General features: G+C 51.4%; 1 protein-coding gene across 1 annotated transcript; it reads left to right on the forward strand.

Annotated features, from left to right (window-relative positions):
- The first annotated feature begins 7,163 nt into the window (after positions 1 to 7,163).
- Positions 7,164 to 8,991, forward strand: LOC123170382 (cytochrome P450 89A2-like). The gene has a single exon (XM_044588244.1). The coding sequence runs from the start codon at positions 7,254 to 7,256 to the stop codon at positions 8,796 to 8,798; it is 1,545 nt and encodes a 514-aa protein (XP_044444179.1). The 5' UTR covers positions 7,164 to 7,253; the 3' UTR covers positions 8,799 to 8,991.
- The last annotated feature ends 7,997 nt before the right edge of the window (positions 8,992 to 16,988 follow it).

Below are 16,988 nucleotides of genomic sequence, written 5' to 3' on the forward strand. Positions count from 1 at the left end.
CAGGTCTTGTTGGTAAATTGCTGAACGGGCTGCTGCCACATCACGCTGTTCGTCCAACAGGTCCAGAGCATTCTGGCGCGCCTGTTCATTATCCGTCTCAACATAAGCCGCCACACGAGGTGAATCATGACGGATGTCGCTGGGGAGAACTGCTTCTGCTCCATAAACCATGAAGAAAGGCGTGAATCCTGTAGACCTGTTAGGAGTAGTGTTGATGCTCCATAAGACGGAGGGCAATTCCTCCACCCAACAACCCGTCGTCCGTTGCAAAGGGACCAAAAGCCGGGGTTTGATGCCCTTCAGAATCTCCTGGTTAGCTCTCTCAGCTTGACCATTGGACTGGGGATGAGCCACTGAAGAAACATCAAGCCGGATATGCTCTCGTTGACAAAACTCTTCCATAGCACCCTTGGATAGATTGGTGCCATTGTCAGTTATGATGCTGTGCGGAAAGCCAAAACGGAAAATCACCTTTTTCATAAATTGAACCGCCGTAACTGCATCGCACTTGCTAACTGGCTCAGCTTCCACCCACTTCGTGAATTTGTCAACCACCACCAAGAGGTGGGTCTTCTTATCCTTGGACCATTTAAAAGGCCCAACCATATCAAGCCCCCAGACTGCAAAGGGCCAAGTGATTGGGATCATCCTCAACTCCTGAGCCGGCACATGAGCCCGTCGTGAGAACCTTTGGCAGCCATCACATTTACTGACCAAGTCCTCTGCATCAGCGTGAGCCGTCAGCCAATAAAAACCATGACGGAAAGCCTTGGCCACAAGAGATTTTGAACCGGCATGATGGCCACAATCCCCTTCATGGATCTCGCGCAGGATCTCTTGACCTTCCTCAGGGGAGATACAACGCTGGAATGCCCCTGAAACACTGCGATGATGCAACTCGCCATCGATAACAATCATTGACTTAGCCCGCCGGGTTATTTGCCTGGCCAGAATTTCATCCTCAGGCAACTCTCCCCGGGTTATATAAGCCAGATATGGCATTGTCCAGTCTGGTATGATATGAAGAGCCGCCACCAGTCGTGCCTCCGGGTCAGGGATAGCCAAGTCCTCCTCTGTAGGCAACTTGACCGAACGGTTGTACAGGACATCCAGGAAAGTGTTAGGCGGCACCGGCTTTCGCTGAGAGCCTAGCCGGCTTAACGCGTCAGCCGCCTCGTTCCGCCTGCGATCAATATGCTCCACTTGGTATCCCTGGAAGTGCCCGGCAATGGCATCAACCTCGCGGCGATAAGCCGCCATTAGAGGATCCTTAGAATCCCAGGTGCCAGATACTTGTTGAGCCACCAAGTTCGAGTCACCAAAACACCTCACCCGGCTTAAGCTCATCTCCTTAGCCACCCGAAGACCGTGGAGCAAAGCCTCGTATTCCGCCGCATTGTTAGTGCAAGGAAACATCAACCGTAGCACATAATGGAACTTGTCACCTTTAGGGGAAGCCAAGACAACACCAGCCCCCGAGCCCTCCAGCTGCCTGGACCCATCAAAGTGAATAGTCCAATAAGTGTTATCCGGCTTTTGCTCGGGTACTTGTGACTCTGTCCAATCATTGATGAAATCTACCAAGGCCTGAGACTTGACAGCAGTGCGTGGCACATATTTAAGGTCATGAGGTCCAAGTTCTATAGCCCACTTAGCAATTCTCCCTGTAGCCTCTCTGTTTTGGATAATATCACCAAGAGGGGCGGAACTGACCACAGTAATGGGATGACCCTGAAAATAATGCTTAAGCTTCCGGCTCGCCATAAACACCCCATACACAAGCTTCTGCCAATGTGGATACCTCTGCTTGGACTCAATGAGCACCTCACTGATATAATAAACCGGCCGCTGAACCGGATGCTCCTTACCAGCCTCCTTGCGCTCCACCACAATAGCCACGCTGACGGCTCGAGCGTTTGCCACCACATACAGCAGCAAGGGCTCCTTATCAACCGGAGCAGCAAGGACAGGGGGCTCTGCCAGTTGCTTTTTCAAATCCTCAAAAGCGGTATTAGCTGCATCATTCCAGATGAAGTTGTCAGTTTTCCTCATCAACTGATATAAGGGCATAGCCTTCTCACCCAAACGACTTATAAACCGGCTTAAAGCAGCGATGCGACCCGCCAAACGCTGAACGTCATTTACGCACGCCGGCCTAGCCAAGGAAGTGATGGCCTTGATCTTCTCCGGGTTAGCCTCAATGCCTCTGTCAGAAACCAAGAAACCCAATAGTTTGCCTGCAGGAACACCGAAAACACATTTAGCCGGGTTAAGCATCATCTTATAGACCCGGAGATTGTCGAAGGTTTCCCTTAAGTCATCTATCAGGGTTCCCTCCTTGATGGATTTAACCACAATGTCGTCCACATAAGCGTGAACATTGCGCCCGATCTGTTTATGAAGACAATTCTGCACACAACGCTGGTAAGTCGCCTGTGCACACTTGAGTCCAAAGGGCATAGACACATAGCAGAAGGCTCCAAAGGGAGTGATGAACGCCGTCTTCTCCTGGTCCTTAACTGCCATCTTAATCTGATGATACCCGGAATAAGCATCCAAGAAACTTAAGCGTGCACAACCTGCCGTAGCATCAATGATTTGATCGATACGGGGGAGAGCAAAAGGATCAGCCGGACACGCCTTGTTCAAGTCCGTGTAATCCACACACATCCGCCAGGTGCCGTTCTTTTTAAGTACAAGCACCGGGTTAGCCAACCACTCTGGGTGAAAAACCTCAACAATGAACCCGGCCGCCAAAAGCCGGGCCACTTCTTCACCAATAGCCTTCCGCCTCTCTTCATTAAACCGTCGAAGGAACTGTCTGACCGGCTTAAATTTTGGATCAACATTGAGAGTGTGCTCAGCGAGTTCTCTAGGTACACCTGGCATGTCAGAAGGTTTCCATGCAAAGATGTCCCTATTCTCACGGATGAACTCGATGAGCGCGCCTTCCTATTTCGGGTCCAGATTTGCACTGATGCTGAACTGCTGAGACGAGTCACCTGGAACAAAATCAACAAGTTTAGTCTCATCAGCTGATTTAAACTTCATTGCTGGTTCATTCTCCGTGGTTGGCTTTTTCAGAGAGGTCATATCTGTTGGGTCAACATTGTCTTTATAAAATTTCAACTCTTCTGTGGCACAAACAGACTCTGCATAAGCCGCGTCACCTTCCTCACACTCCAGAGCCACTTTCCGGCTGCCGTGAACCGTAATGGTCCCATTGTGACCCGGCATCTTGAGTTGTAAGTACACATAACACGGCCGTGCCATGAACTTGGCGTAAGCCGGCCGTCCGAATATAGCATGGTATGGACTTCTTATCTTGACCACCTCAAAGGTCAACTTTTCCACCCTGTAGTTGTTCTCATCACCGAAGGCCACTTCCAGTTCGATCTTGCCGACTGGATAAGCCGATTTACCAGGTACCACACCATGGAAGATAGTATTTGACTGGCTGAGGTTCTTATCAACTAGCCCCATACGACGGAAAGTCTCATAATAGAGGATGTTGATGCTGCTGCCTCCATCCATGAGTACCTTTGTGAACTTATAGCCTCCCACTTGAGGAGCCACCACTAAGGCCAGGTGGCCCGGGTTATCCACCCGGGGAGGGTGATCCTCCCTACTCCACACTATGGGCTGCTCCGACCACCGTAAATAGCGTGGAACTGCCGGCGCGACAGCATTAACAGCCCTCTTGTGAAGCTTTTCGTCTCGTTTGCACAAACTAGTGGTGAACACGTGATACTGTCCACCGCTAAGCTGCTTTGGGTTGGTCTGATAGCCCCCCCTGTTGCTGTTGATGACCCTGACCAGACTGTTGATTAAAGCCCCCTTGACCGTTCTGAGGACCGGAATTTGACCCGCCGCCCGGGCCATGGAAGCCGCCAGCGCCGGAGCCGCCTGCGCCTGAGCCGCCGCCCGGGCCATGTAGTTTTTAAATGCCTTCATGATAGCACAATCCTTCCACAGGTGAGTCGCTGGCTTCTCTCTAGAGCCGTGTCTCGGACAAGGTTCATTCAACAGCTGCTCCAGAGAAGGTCCTGACCCGCCGCCTCGGGGAGGGGGCCTCCCCTTGCGTCGCTGGTTGTTGCCTTGGGCATTGGCTACGAACTCCAGGCTGCCATCGGCCTTGCGCTTGCCTCCTCCTTGATTCCCCGGGTTAAACTGAGGACCCTTGCCATTGCCGTTCTTCTTTCCCTTCCCTGTCCTTTCATCATCTGAAGGGGGATCCTTGGTACCATCAGAATCGGCGTACTTGACAAGAGCCGCCATTAGTGTACCCATATCCGTGCAGTCGCGTTTAAGCCGCCCAAGTTTCATCTTTAGGGGCACAAAACGACAGTTCTGTTCTAACATCAAGACTGCAGAGCCGGCGTCCATCTTATCTGATGAATGTATGATCTCCTTGACCCGGCGAACCCAATGGGTCGTGGATTCACCCTCCTGCTGCTTACAGTTAGTCAAATCCACAATTGACATAGACTGCCTACAGGTATCCTTGAAGTTTTGAATGAACCGGGCCTTCAGCTCAGCCCAAGACCCAATGGAGTTCGGTGGCAGCCCTTTTAACCACATGCGGGCAGTTCCATCTAACATCATGGTGAAATATTTGGCCATGGCCGCCTCGCTGACCTCTAGCAGTTCCATAGCCATCTCATAACTCTCAATCCAGGCCGCAGGCTGTAAGTCAGCTGTATAGTTAGGCACCTTCCTAGGGCCCTTGAAATCCTTAGGTAGACGTTCATTACGGATGGCCGGCACCAAACAAGGGACACCCCCGGTCCTGGTAGAAATACCCACATCAAGGGACGCCGTCGGATAAGCCGGGGGGTCTGATGAGCCGTCAATTGCGGCACCTGCTCCGCCTCTTGCCGTGCTTGGTCTGCTGCGTAGAAGGCTCCAACATGAGCCGGGCCATGGCCAGGGGGTGGGTCATGGCGTCGGACATTACTTGAGCCGGTCGCTGAGACCATGTGCCGGCTGTAACTCGGGCTCTGGCCTGGGCGAGGAGTTGAGTGGATCCTGTCCCGGCCGTAGGAGTACGCCTCTTGCTGTGCTAGAGCCGTCTGCAGGAGTTCCCTGACCCGGCGGGTTTCGACGGCTGCCGGAGAATTGCCGTCAACGGGAAGAGCCGCCAGTCGTGCTACCGCAGCTACCATGTTCTCCAGCGGGTTATCGTAATGACCCGGGGGTATCGGCACATACTGAGGCGGGGCAGGGGGCACCTGGGGAGGCCCCATTACTAGTGGCTGAATAAGGGGTCCCGACCCGGGCGCAATGCCCCCTGGTGGGTTACTGGATTCCGCACCCGGCGTGTTGAAGAGATTGCGCGGATCGTAAATCGGCGGGAGTCGAGACTGGGCCTTCTGATGCCTCCTTCTCATGACCTCGTTGGCCGCGTTCTGATCCATCGTGAGTTGGAAGGACTGCGCCTGAATCAACTGAGTCCGGGCGTCGAGAGCCGCCCGCTCCGTCGCCAGCCTGATCCCTTCTGCTGCAAGATCCTCTTTAGCTTTCATCAGATCCAATTTTAACTGTGCCACCTCCGCGTCATGCTGGGCTTGATCTGCCGGGTCAACCGTGGCGGTTAACAGGGCCGTCATCTTGTCCGTGAGATTCATCAGCACCTGAGCCGGAGAAGGCACTGGGTTTCCCGATCCAGCAGCGGGGTTCTGAACAGGCTGTGCACCAGCCATAAAAACTCCGACCTGACTTGGCGGCTCAAAAAGGTCCGGCATACTGTTGCCATCTGAATAACTCATGAGTCTGCCATCTTGAAGCTGGTACAACGAGTTTGACTCATCAGCGGCCGACTCGCCGTCAGAGCCGGCGGCCGCCTCATCCCCAGACCCAGATGGATCAGAGGGCCTTCCATGGATGCATCCCACAAAAGCGTGCTTTAAGGCAGGCCGGGCCCGGGCGGGTCGTGCGCGCTGAGCCGTTTCGATGAGATTGGCGCAGAGATCCGGCTCGGGGCCCGTCTCACCAATCTTGCCAATGAAGACATGAATTCCGCCAAAGGGGACCCGGTACCCGTACTCCACTGAGCCGGCGTCGGGGCCCCAGTCCGCATCGTCGATGTAGAGCTTGCCGCGACGACTCTTGGTCATCCGGCCCACATCGTATCCCTTGAGCCCTTCGAAGCTGCCCTTCAAGAACTCAAATCCACCGTGCGCCAGCCCCACGGTGGGCGCCAACTGTCGTGGAATTGTCACGGCAGATGTCCTCGGGTTGGGACTTAGTCGTGGAGCCATCGCAATTGGGAAGCTTGAAGGGGTTAAGCGGGACAAGGAACACGAGGGTTTATACTGGTTCGGCCCCTTACGGTGAAGGTAAAAGCCTACGTCCAGTTCGAGGTGTTATTGATTAGGGTTACGATTGCCAGGGAGCTAAACAGCTATGCCCGGCTCTCGATCAAATTGTTGTCGCCCTTAAACCGCTGCCGGGTCGTCCCTTTATATAGGGAGGCTGACGCCCAGCAGCCCTTAGAGTCCCGGCCGGCTCATAAGAGTGTCCGGCTCGGACTCTAAACAATACTTGCCTTACACTACAAGTCTACTATAACAATGATTGTAACTACGGGCTTTAAGCTATATCCGGGTCTCCGCCCATCTCTGGCCCATTATCCTGAAACTTAGCTCCGGGCTTCCGGTAATGATCCTTGGAGTAACCCGGCCCTCCTGGCGGGTGACCCCCAGGTCTATATCCTCAACAGGTGGCATTGCCCTTCTTAACACCACCACCCTTCACATTGTTCTTCTTCTCCTTTGGAGCGCCCTCTCCCTCTTTCATAAAGGTTTGCTTGAGAGGAGTAGGTTGTCTGGTGTTGACCTTAAAGGCTAGTAAAACCCATAGAGGTGTGTCCACAACCTCCACATTTTCCTCATTGCACTGTACCCATTGTTGACCTCGAAGTTGAACTGCTCAAAATTTGAAAATGTGGTACAAGTTGTCATCCCTGACAGAACTTCATTAGTCTTGCTATTAAGCATCATGAGGTTATCTCTAAGCTTAATTAGCAACCCTGAATAAAAAGGGCGAATTTGCTTGCGTTCATGCCGTCAACACCCACCACCGGCCGCTACAATATCCCCGCAGATTATTTTCCCCGTGCACGCTGCGTGTCTCCGGTCCATGCCACCAACTTCCCACCGGCATTCAAACATTCCCGACCTCTTTCTTGCAGTACAAATGAAGCATGTCCACCGGAATCCTAGCGACCAGTCCGTCCCGCCGCCGCCGCCGCCATGGAGGATTGGCTCTTCTACTCGCTCACCACCATGCTCTGCCTCCTCAGCTCGCTGCTGCTGCGGGCCCGGGCCCGCAGCCCGTCCCATTCCGCGACGCTGACGCCGCCGCTGCCTCCAGGTCCGGTGCCGCTGCCGGTTCTGGGCCCGCTGCTCCACCTGGCGCGTCGCGACTTCGACCTGGAGCCCGTGCTGCGGCGCCTCGCGCGGGCCTACGGCCCGGTCTACTCCTTCGCGCCATTGGGGCTGGCGCGGCCGATGATATTCGTCGCGGCGCGAGGCCCGGCCCACCGCGCCCTCGTCCAGCGGGGCGCCGCCTTCGCCTCCCGCCCGCGCGCCACCGCTCCCGCCGCCGCCGTGCTCACCAGCGGCGGCCGCAACGTCAGCTCCGCGCCGTATGGGCCCACCTGGCGCGTGCTCCGTCGCACCCTCGCCTCCGGCGTGCTCAACCCGGCCCGCCTCCGCGCCTTCGCCCCCGCGCGGCGCTGGGTGCTCGACGTCCTCCTCTCCCGCATCCGCTCCGGCGGCGGCGTCGTCGCCGTCATGGAGCCCTTCCAGTACGCCATGTTCTGCCTCCTGGTGTACATGTGCTTCGGCGGCGATCGCCTCGGCGACGCGCGCGTGAGGGACATCGAGGCGCTGCAGCGTGACCTCCTCGCCAACTTCCTCAGCTTCCAGGTCTTCTCCTTCCTCCCGCCGCTCACCAAGCTCGTCTTCCGCCGCCGGTGGAGCAAGCTCGTCTCGCTGCGCCGGCGGCAGGAGGAGCTCTTCGTCCCGCTCATCCGCGCCAGGAGGGATGCCGGCGCTGGCGGCGACTGCTACGTGGATTCCCTGGTGAGGCTTGCCATCCCGGAGGATGGAGGGAGGGGGCTCACCGACGGCGAGATCGTCAGCCTCTGCTCCGAGTTCCTGAGCGCCGGGACCGACACCACTGCCACGGCGCTGCAGTGGATACTCGCGAACCTGGTCAAGAACCCGGCGATGCAGGACAGGCTAAGGGAGGAGGTCTCCACTGCCGTCGACGGCGAGCTGCGGGAGGAGGACCTGCAGGGGATGCCGTACCTCAAGGCCGTGGTGCTGGAGGGGCTGAGGCGGCACCCGCCGGGGCACTACGTGCTGCCGCACGCCGCGGCGGAGGAGACGACGCTGGACGGGTACCGCGTCCCGGCGGGCACGCCGGTAAACTTCGCGGTGGGCGACATCGGGCTGGACGAGGAGATCTGGACGGCGCCGTCGGAGTTCCGGCCGGAGCGGTTCCTGCCGGGCGGCGAGGGGGAGGACGTGGACCTCACCGGCAGCAAGGAGATCAAGATGATGCCGTTCGGCGCCGGCAGGAGGGTCTGCCCCGCCATGGCGCTGGCGCTGCTGCACCTCGAGTACTTCGTGGCCAACCTGGTCAGGGAGTTCGAGTGGCGCGAGGAGGCCGGCGAGGAGGTGGACCTCACCGAGAAGCTCGAGTTCACGGTTGTCATGAGGCGGCCGCTCAAGGCGAGGGCTGTGCCGCTGAGGCAAGGAATGCCCATCGCTGCCACGGGCTCAGGTTGATCGACGGGGGCGAACCATCTTCTCCTTTCCCGAATGTTTAGTAGTGCACCGTAGCTTCTCGTTGCTCATGATCATATAAAGATGGTAATTAGATTAAGCTTGTCTTCTTGTTTTCTTAATTTGCTTTTGCTAATGAAATGTAATGTGTGGTTTTCTAATCTAAAGTCAGATTAAAATGAAACCAATGAACGTACAGGAGAACTGCGTCTTCTATTCAGAAAGCGTGAAAATGTCAAAAATTCTCCTGTATCCATGAGATTTAACCGAAGAGGAGCCTTGGCGTAGTGATAAAGTTAGTGCCTTGTGACCATGAAGTCACGTCCTCAAGTCTTGGAAACAGTCACTTACAGAATAGAGGTAAATATTGCGTACAATAGATCCAAAGTGATCGGACCCTGCGCAAGCGGGAGCTACATGCATCAGGTTGCCTTTTTTATCCATGAAATTTAACCCAAAGAGCGAAATAAACAGACAAATATGAATACAAGAGAATTATTTCTTTTTCTGGAACCTACATGAGATGATATCAATCAGTTAAGATCCTAAGCATATTAAGAGCGTGTTCGGGAGCCCTTTGGCTTCTCAAATCCTCATCTCCAGCCCGGAGTCCAGCCGAACGGATCAACTCCTGGCTTTTGGAACGAGAAGCTGGTTAGAAACTGCGTGCAAAATCGAAGGAGTCGTGGAGTTGGGAAAACGTGGCTCCGCAGAAACTGGGAAGCGGGTTTTGAAAAGAACTACATGCTTGTGCCACCACCAAGTGACATTGCGTACCAGTTCGCGAGCAACTAATCGTATTCTCTCTCTCCCTCCTGACTCGTACGCCATCCCCTCTTCTCTTCTTGTTGGGCTGAAGAGGAGAAAACGAGCTAATTGGGCTGCAAGACCATCTCTCTCCGTACCAAGCCTGGCTGCATCCAAGCCTCATGGGCTGGCAGCCCATGCGAGCGCTAATGGTTGAGAAGCTACTGTCCCAAACGGTTTTCAAACTCCAGGATTTTTACGAGAAGCTAGCAGCTGGTTACGGGCTGAGGAGTCGAGGAGTTTGAGGCTGGGGAGGACTACCGAACAGGCCCTAAGGCACATGTTTATCTACTAGAATGTAGATGTCTTGAACGTATTTCATCGTTATGTACAGTTCAGCCATTCCACTCCTACCTAGCGAATAAATTGGTAATCAGGTATTAGCTAGTTGCCACTTCATCATCTAGTATGAGGCTACGAGCATGCTCCAAGAACCACATGCACGAGAGAAAATATTCTTACTTGCTTAAATCAATGAAATTTAACAAGCAAGAGTATATGTTAAAATTTACATTTCTGAAATTTGCTTACCTGCTCACAACCTTTGTTGGAAAAGGCGGCACTTAGGCACGCTTAGGCGCTAGGTGACAGTCTTTTAGCCTTGCTCTCAACTCTTGATATTCACTTGCAACACAAGTACCACTTGGTGGACTTTTCTATAAAAGTAAGCACCCACTCCGCCTTGCGCCTAGCTAGATCATTTCCTCGAACAAGAGTGCTTTCATCTTGGGCCGCAGCGTCCACGATAATTTTTTGTTGGTTCAGCCAACGACCAAATTTCTTCATAAACACAAGGCTCCGAGAGTGCTCCTCAAGCTGGACATCGCCCACGCCTTCAACTTGGTATCCTGGCCCTTCCTCCTAGAGACTCTCAAACTCCTTGGATTCGGCAATGGCTGGTGCAAGTGTGTTTCAATCCTACTCTCCACAACATTGATTGGGGTGCTCGTCAATGGTCACCCCGTGCCACTATCCCCCACGCGTGTGGCTTACAGCAGGGAGATCCTCTGACCCCATGCTATTCACCATGGTGATCGACGTGCTTAACTCCCTTCTCCATCACGCGGTCCATGTTGGAGTCCTTCAGCTCCTCACCACACACCTTGCCGCTTCGAGCATCTCTCTCTTTGCAGATGATGTGGTAATTTTCTGGCATACAAACCCTTCGGAGGCTTTTGTGTCTGGAATTGATTGCAAGTAACACCTTCGAGCAATGTCCGCACCAATAATAACTCAATATTTCTTGCACTTCAGACGTAAACAAGCGAGTAAAATAGTTTTGTATATGAGGGTTTAATCCAGCCATACTTCTAACTAATTCCAATTGTCTTCTTGCAATCTTTTCAAAGTTCCTCTTTCTTCTAGAAGACACAAAGGCCTGAAAGAAATCGGTGTTGCGACGTTCACCACTTTTCAACCAAGTTGCCCGAAACCTTTGTTGGGGAACGTAGTATTTCAAAAAATTTACCTACGATCACGCAAGATCTATCTAGGAGAAGCATAGAAACGAGCGAGGAGAGTGTGTCCACGTACCCTCGTAGACCGAAAGCGGAAGCGTTTAGTAACGCGGTTGATGTAGTCAAACGTCTTCGCGATCCAACCGATCCAAGTACCGAACGCACAGCACCTCCGCGATCTGCACACGTTCAGCTCGGTGACGTCCCTCGAACTCTTGATCCAGTTGAGGCCGAGGGAGAGTTTCGTCAACACGACGGCGTGGTGACGGTGATGATGAAGTTACCGGCGTAGGGCTTCACCTAAGCACTACGACAATATGACCGAGGTGTAAAACTGTGGAGGGGGCACCGCCATTCAATATAAATACATATCCGTTTTGCGACTTAGAGTCATCCGGATCAGTGTCAAAGCTAGAATCGACGTAACCATTTACGACGAGCTCTTTCTCACCCACATAAACGAGAAACATATCCTTAGTCCTTTTCAGGTATTTCAGGATGTTCTTGACCGCTGTCCAGTGATCCACTCCTGGATTACTTTGGTACCTCCCTGCTAAACTTATAGCAAGGCACACATCAGGTCTGGTACACAACATTGCATACATGATAGAACCTATGGCTGAGGTGTTGGGGGAACGTAGCATGCAATTTCAAAAAATTTCCTACGGTCACGCAAGATCTATCTAGGAGATGCATAGCAACGAGAGGGGGAGAGTGTGTCCACGTACCTTCGTAGACCGAAAGCGGAAGCGTTAGCTTAACGCGGTTGATGTAGTCAAACGTCTTCGTGATCCAACCGATCAAGCACCGAATGTACGGCACCTCCGAGTTCTGCACACGTTTAGCTCGATGACGTCCCTCAAAATCTTGATCCAGCAAAGTGTCGAGGGAGAGTTTCGTCAACATGATGGCGTGGTGACGGTGATGGTGATGTGATTCGCGCAGGGCTTCGCCTAAGCACTACGATAATATGACCGGAGGAGTAAACTGTGGAGGGGGACATCGCACACGGCAAAGAAACAATTGATGTGCTTTGGGGTGCCCCCTGCCCCCGTATATAAAGAAGGATAGGGGAGGAGGCCGGCCCTAGGGGGCGCACCAAGTGGGGGGCAACCCACTAGGACTCCTAGTCCTAGTCGCCCCCCTTCCTTCTTGCGGAGGGGGAAAGGGGGAAGGAGAGGGAGGGGGAGAAGGAAAGGGGGCCGCGCCCCCTCCACATGTCCAATTCGGACTCCCCATGGGGGAGGGGGGGGGGGCGCCACCCCTTGTGGGCTGCCCTCTGTCTCCCCTATAGCCCATAGTGGCCCATTACTTTCCCCGGGGGTTCCGGTAACCCCTCGGTACTCCCATAAATATCTGAAACACTCCGAAACCATTCCTGTGTCCGAATACTATCGTCCAATATATCAATCTTTACCTCTCAACCATTTCGAGACTCCTCGTCATGTCCGTTATCCCATCCTGGACTCCGAACAACCTTCGGTCACCAAAACACATAACTCATAATACAAATCGTCATCGAACGTTAAGCGTGCGGACCCTAGGGCCGCTTCACACGTAGATCCTGCCACGATGCTTTGCTTGGAACTACACCAACTGACAGCTCCACCATTCAATATAAATACATATCCGGTTTGTGACTTAGAGTCATCCGGATCAGTGTCAAAACTAGCATCGACTAGACCTGGCCATACCTCGGGCCGGGCCGGGCTTCGGGCCGGGCCTAGCCAAGCCCGATGCAAAAAACCCAGGCCCGGGCCCGGCCCGGCCATCGGGCCTGTTTTCTGGGCCCAAGCCCGGCCCGAACACAGAAAAGCCCGTCGGGCTCCGGCCCGGCCTGGCCCGACCTTTAGAAAAGTGCAAAAACAACGGGCCCGGGCCCGGCCCGGCCCGGCCACCGGGCTCAAAATCTAGGCCCGAGCCCGGCCCGGGAGCAGCGTCGGGCTGGGCCTGATCGGGCCGGGTCAGGCCGGGCTGGCCGGGCCGGGCTTCCCATGGCCAGGTATGGCATCGACGTAACCATTTACGACGAGCTCTTTGTCACCTCCATAAACAAGAAACATATCCTTAGTCCTATTTAGGTATTTCAGGATGTTCTTGACCGCTTTCCAGTGATCCACTCCTGGATTACTTTGGTACCTCCCTGCTAAACTTATAGCAAGGCACACATCAGGTCTGGTACACAACATTGCATACATGATAGAACCTATGGCTGAAGCATAGGGAATGACTTTCATTTTCTCTCTATCTTTTGATGTGGTTGGGCATTGAGTCTGACTCAACTTCACACCTTGTAACATAGGCAAGAACCCTTTCTTTGACTGATCCATTTTGAACTTCTTCAAAACTTTATCAAGGTATGTGCTTTGTGAAAGTCCAATTAAGCGTCTTGATCTATCTATATAGATCTTGATGCCTAATATATAAGCAGCTTCACCGAGGTCTTTCATTGAAAATTCTTATTCAAGTATCCTTTTATGCTATCCAGAAATTCTATATCATTTCCAATCAACAATATGTCATCCACATATAATATTAGAAATGCTACAGAGCTCCCCCTCACTTTCTTGTAAATACAGGCTTCTCCAAAAGTCTGTATAAAACCATATGCTTTGATCCCACTATCAAAGCGTATATTCCAACTCCGAGATGCTTGCACTGGTCCATCAATGGATCGCTGGAGCTTGCACACTTTGTTAGCACCTTTAGGATCGACAAAACCTTCTAGTTGCATCATATACAACTCTTCTTTAAGAAATCCATTAAGGAAGGCAGTTTTGACGTCCATTTGCCAAATTTCATAATCATAAAATGCGGCAATTGCTAACATGATTCGGACAGACTTAAGCATCGCTACGGGTGAGAAGGTCTCGCCATAGTCAACCCCTTGAACTTGTCGAAAACCTTTTGCAACAAGTCGATCTTTGTAGACAGTAACATTACCATCAGTGTCAGTCTTCTTCTTGAAAATCCATTTATTCTCTAAGGCTTGCCGCGGGCAAGTCAACCAAAGTCCATACGTTGTTCTCATACATGGATCCCATCTCAGATTTCATGGCCTCAAGCCATTTCGCGGAATTTGGGCTCATCATTGCTTTCTCATAGTTCGTAGGTTCGTCATGGTCTAGTAACATGACTTCCAGAACAGGATTACCGTGCCACTCTGGAGTGGAACGTACTCTGGTTGACCTATGAGGTTCGGTAGTAACTTGATCTGAAGTTTCATGATCATCATCATTAGCTTCCTTACTAATTTGTGTAGGCATTACGGGAACAGTTTTCTGTGATGAACTACTTCCCAATTCAAGAGAAGGTACAGTTACCTCATCAAGTTCTACTTTCCTCTCACTCACTTCTTTCGAGAGAAACTCCTTCTCTAGAAAGGATCCATTCTTAGCAACAAATATCTTGCCTTCGTCTTTGTGATAGAAGGTGTACCCAACAGTTTCTTTTGGGTATCCTATGAAGAAGCACTTCTCCGATTCGGGTTCGAGCTTATCAGGCTGAAGCTTTTTCACATAAGCATCGCAACCCCAAACTTTAAGAAATGATAGCTTAGGTTTCTTACCAAACCACAGTTCATATGGTGTCGTCGCAATGGATTTAGATGGTGCCCTATTTAACGTGAATGCAGCTGTCTCTAATGCATAACCCCAAAGCGATAGTGGTAAATCTGTAAGAGACATCATAGATCGTACCATATCTAATAAAGTACGGTTACGACGTTCGGACACACCATTACGCTGTGGTGTTCCAGGTGGCGTGAGTTGCGAAACTATTCCACATTGTTTCAAATGAAGACCAAACTCGTAACTCAAATATTCGCCTCCACGATCAGATCGTAGAAACTTTATTTTCTTGTTACGATGATTTTCCACTTCACTCTGAAATTCTTTGAACTTTTCAAATGTTTCAGACTTGTGTTTCATTACGTAGATATACCCATACCTGCTTACATCATCTGTGAAGGTAAGAAAATAACGATACCCGCCGCGAGCCTCAACACTCATCGGACCGCATACATCAGTATGTATTATTTCCAATAAGTCAGTGGCTCGCTCCATTGTTCCGGAGAACGGAGTCTTAGTCATCTTGCCCATGAGGCATGGTTCGTAAGCATCAAGTAATTCATAATCAAGTGATTCCAAAATCCCATCTTCATGGAGTTTCTTCATGCGCTTTACACCAATATGGCCTAAACGGTAGTGCCACAAATAAGTTGCACTATCATTATTAACTTTGCATCCTTTGGCATCAATATTATGAATATGTGTATCACCATGATCGAGATTCAACAAAAATAGACCACTCATCAAGGGTGCATGACCATAAAATATATTACTCATATAAATAGAACAACCATATCAAACAAGATCCAGATATAATGTTCATGCTCAAAGCTGGCACCAAATAACAATTATTCAGGTCTAAAACTAATCCCGATGGTAGATCTAGAGGTAGCGTGCCGACAGCGACCACATCGACCTTGGAACCATTTCCGACGTGCATCGTCACCTCGTCCTTAGCCAATCTTCGTTTAATCCGTAGCCCCTGTTTCGAGTTGCAAATATGAGCAACAGAACCAGTATCAAATACCCAGGCGCTACTACGAGCATTAGTAAGGTACACATCAATAACATGTATATAAAATATACCTTTCACTTTGCCATCCTTCTTATCTGCCAAATACTTGGGACAGTTCCGCTTCCAGTGACCAGTCCCTTTGCAGTAGAAGCACTCAGTTTCAGGCTTAGGTCCAGACTTGGGCTTCTTCCCGGGAGCAACAACTTGCTTGCTATTCTTCTTGAAGTTCGCCTTCTTCCCTTTGCCCTTTTTCTTGAAACAAGTGGTCTTGTTAACCATCAACACTTGATGCTCCTTCTTGATTTCTACCTCTGTAGCCTTGAGCATTGCGAAGAGCTCGGGAATCGTCTTGTTCATCCCTTGCATATGATAGTTCATCACGAAGCCTTTATAGCTTGGTGGCAGTGATTAAAGAACTCTATCAATGACACTATCATCTGGAAGATTAACTCCTAGCTGAGTCAAGTGGTTATGGTACCCAGACATTCTGAGTATGTGTTCACTGACAGAACTGTTCTCCTCCATCTTGCAGCTATAGAACTTGTTGGAGACTTCATATCTCTCAACTCGGGCATTTGCTTGAAATATTAACTTCAACTCCTGGAACATCTCATATGCTCCATGACGTTCAAAACGTCTTTGAAGTCTCGATTCTAAGCCGTAAAGCATGGCACACTGGACTATCAAGTAGTCATCAGATTTAGCTTGCCAGACATTCATAACGTCAGCAGTTGCTCCTGCAGTAGGCCTTGCACCTAGCGGTGCATCAAGGACGCAATTCTTCAGTGCAGCAATGAGGATAATCCTCAAGTTACGGACCCAGTCCGTGTAGTTTCTACCATCATATTTCAACTTAGCTTTCTCTAGGAACGCATTAAAATTCAAGGGAACGGTAGCACGGGCCATTTATCTACAACATAGATATGCAAAAACTACCAGGACTAAGTTCATGATAAATGTAAGTTCAATTAATCATATTACTTAAGAACTCCCACTTAGATGGACATCCCTCGAGTCATCTAAATGATGACGTGATCCATATCAACTAAACCATGTCCGATCATCACGTGAGATGGAGTAGTTTTCAATGGTGAACATCTCTATGTTAATCATATCTATTATCACTGGTTCGCATCGGTGCTATACAAACGGTTTTTGAACCCTTTCCACGACGACATTTGGAACCGTCGCCTAGTGAGTGACGGCGATAGGGGGGTCCTTCACACGACCCAGAAACTGTCGGGGATAGGGAGCCAAGATGCATATACATTACTCCTACTCGTTTGTGCTCGCATTGCCATCGCAGTCGGTATTCTGTGGTGCTACTTTTATGATGCGCGGCCCA

Source organism: Triticum aestivum, chromosome 7D (assembly GCF_018294505.1).
Source record: "Triticum aestivum cultivar Chinese Spring chromosome 7D, IWGSC CS RefSeq v2.1, whole genome shotgun sequence".
Classification (NCBI taxonomy): domain Eukaryota; kingdom Viridiplantae; phylum Streptophyta; class Magnoliopsida; order Poales; family Poaceae; genus Triticum; species Triticum aestivum.

Coding starts and splice junctions, on each gene's coding strand:
- LOC123170382 (XM_044588244.1), top strand. CDS start 7,254: ATGGAGGATTGGCTCTTCTACTCGCTCACCACCATGCTCTGCCTCCTC.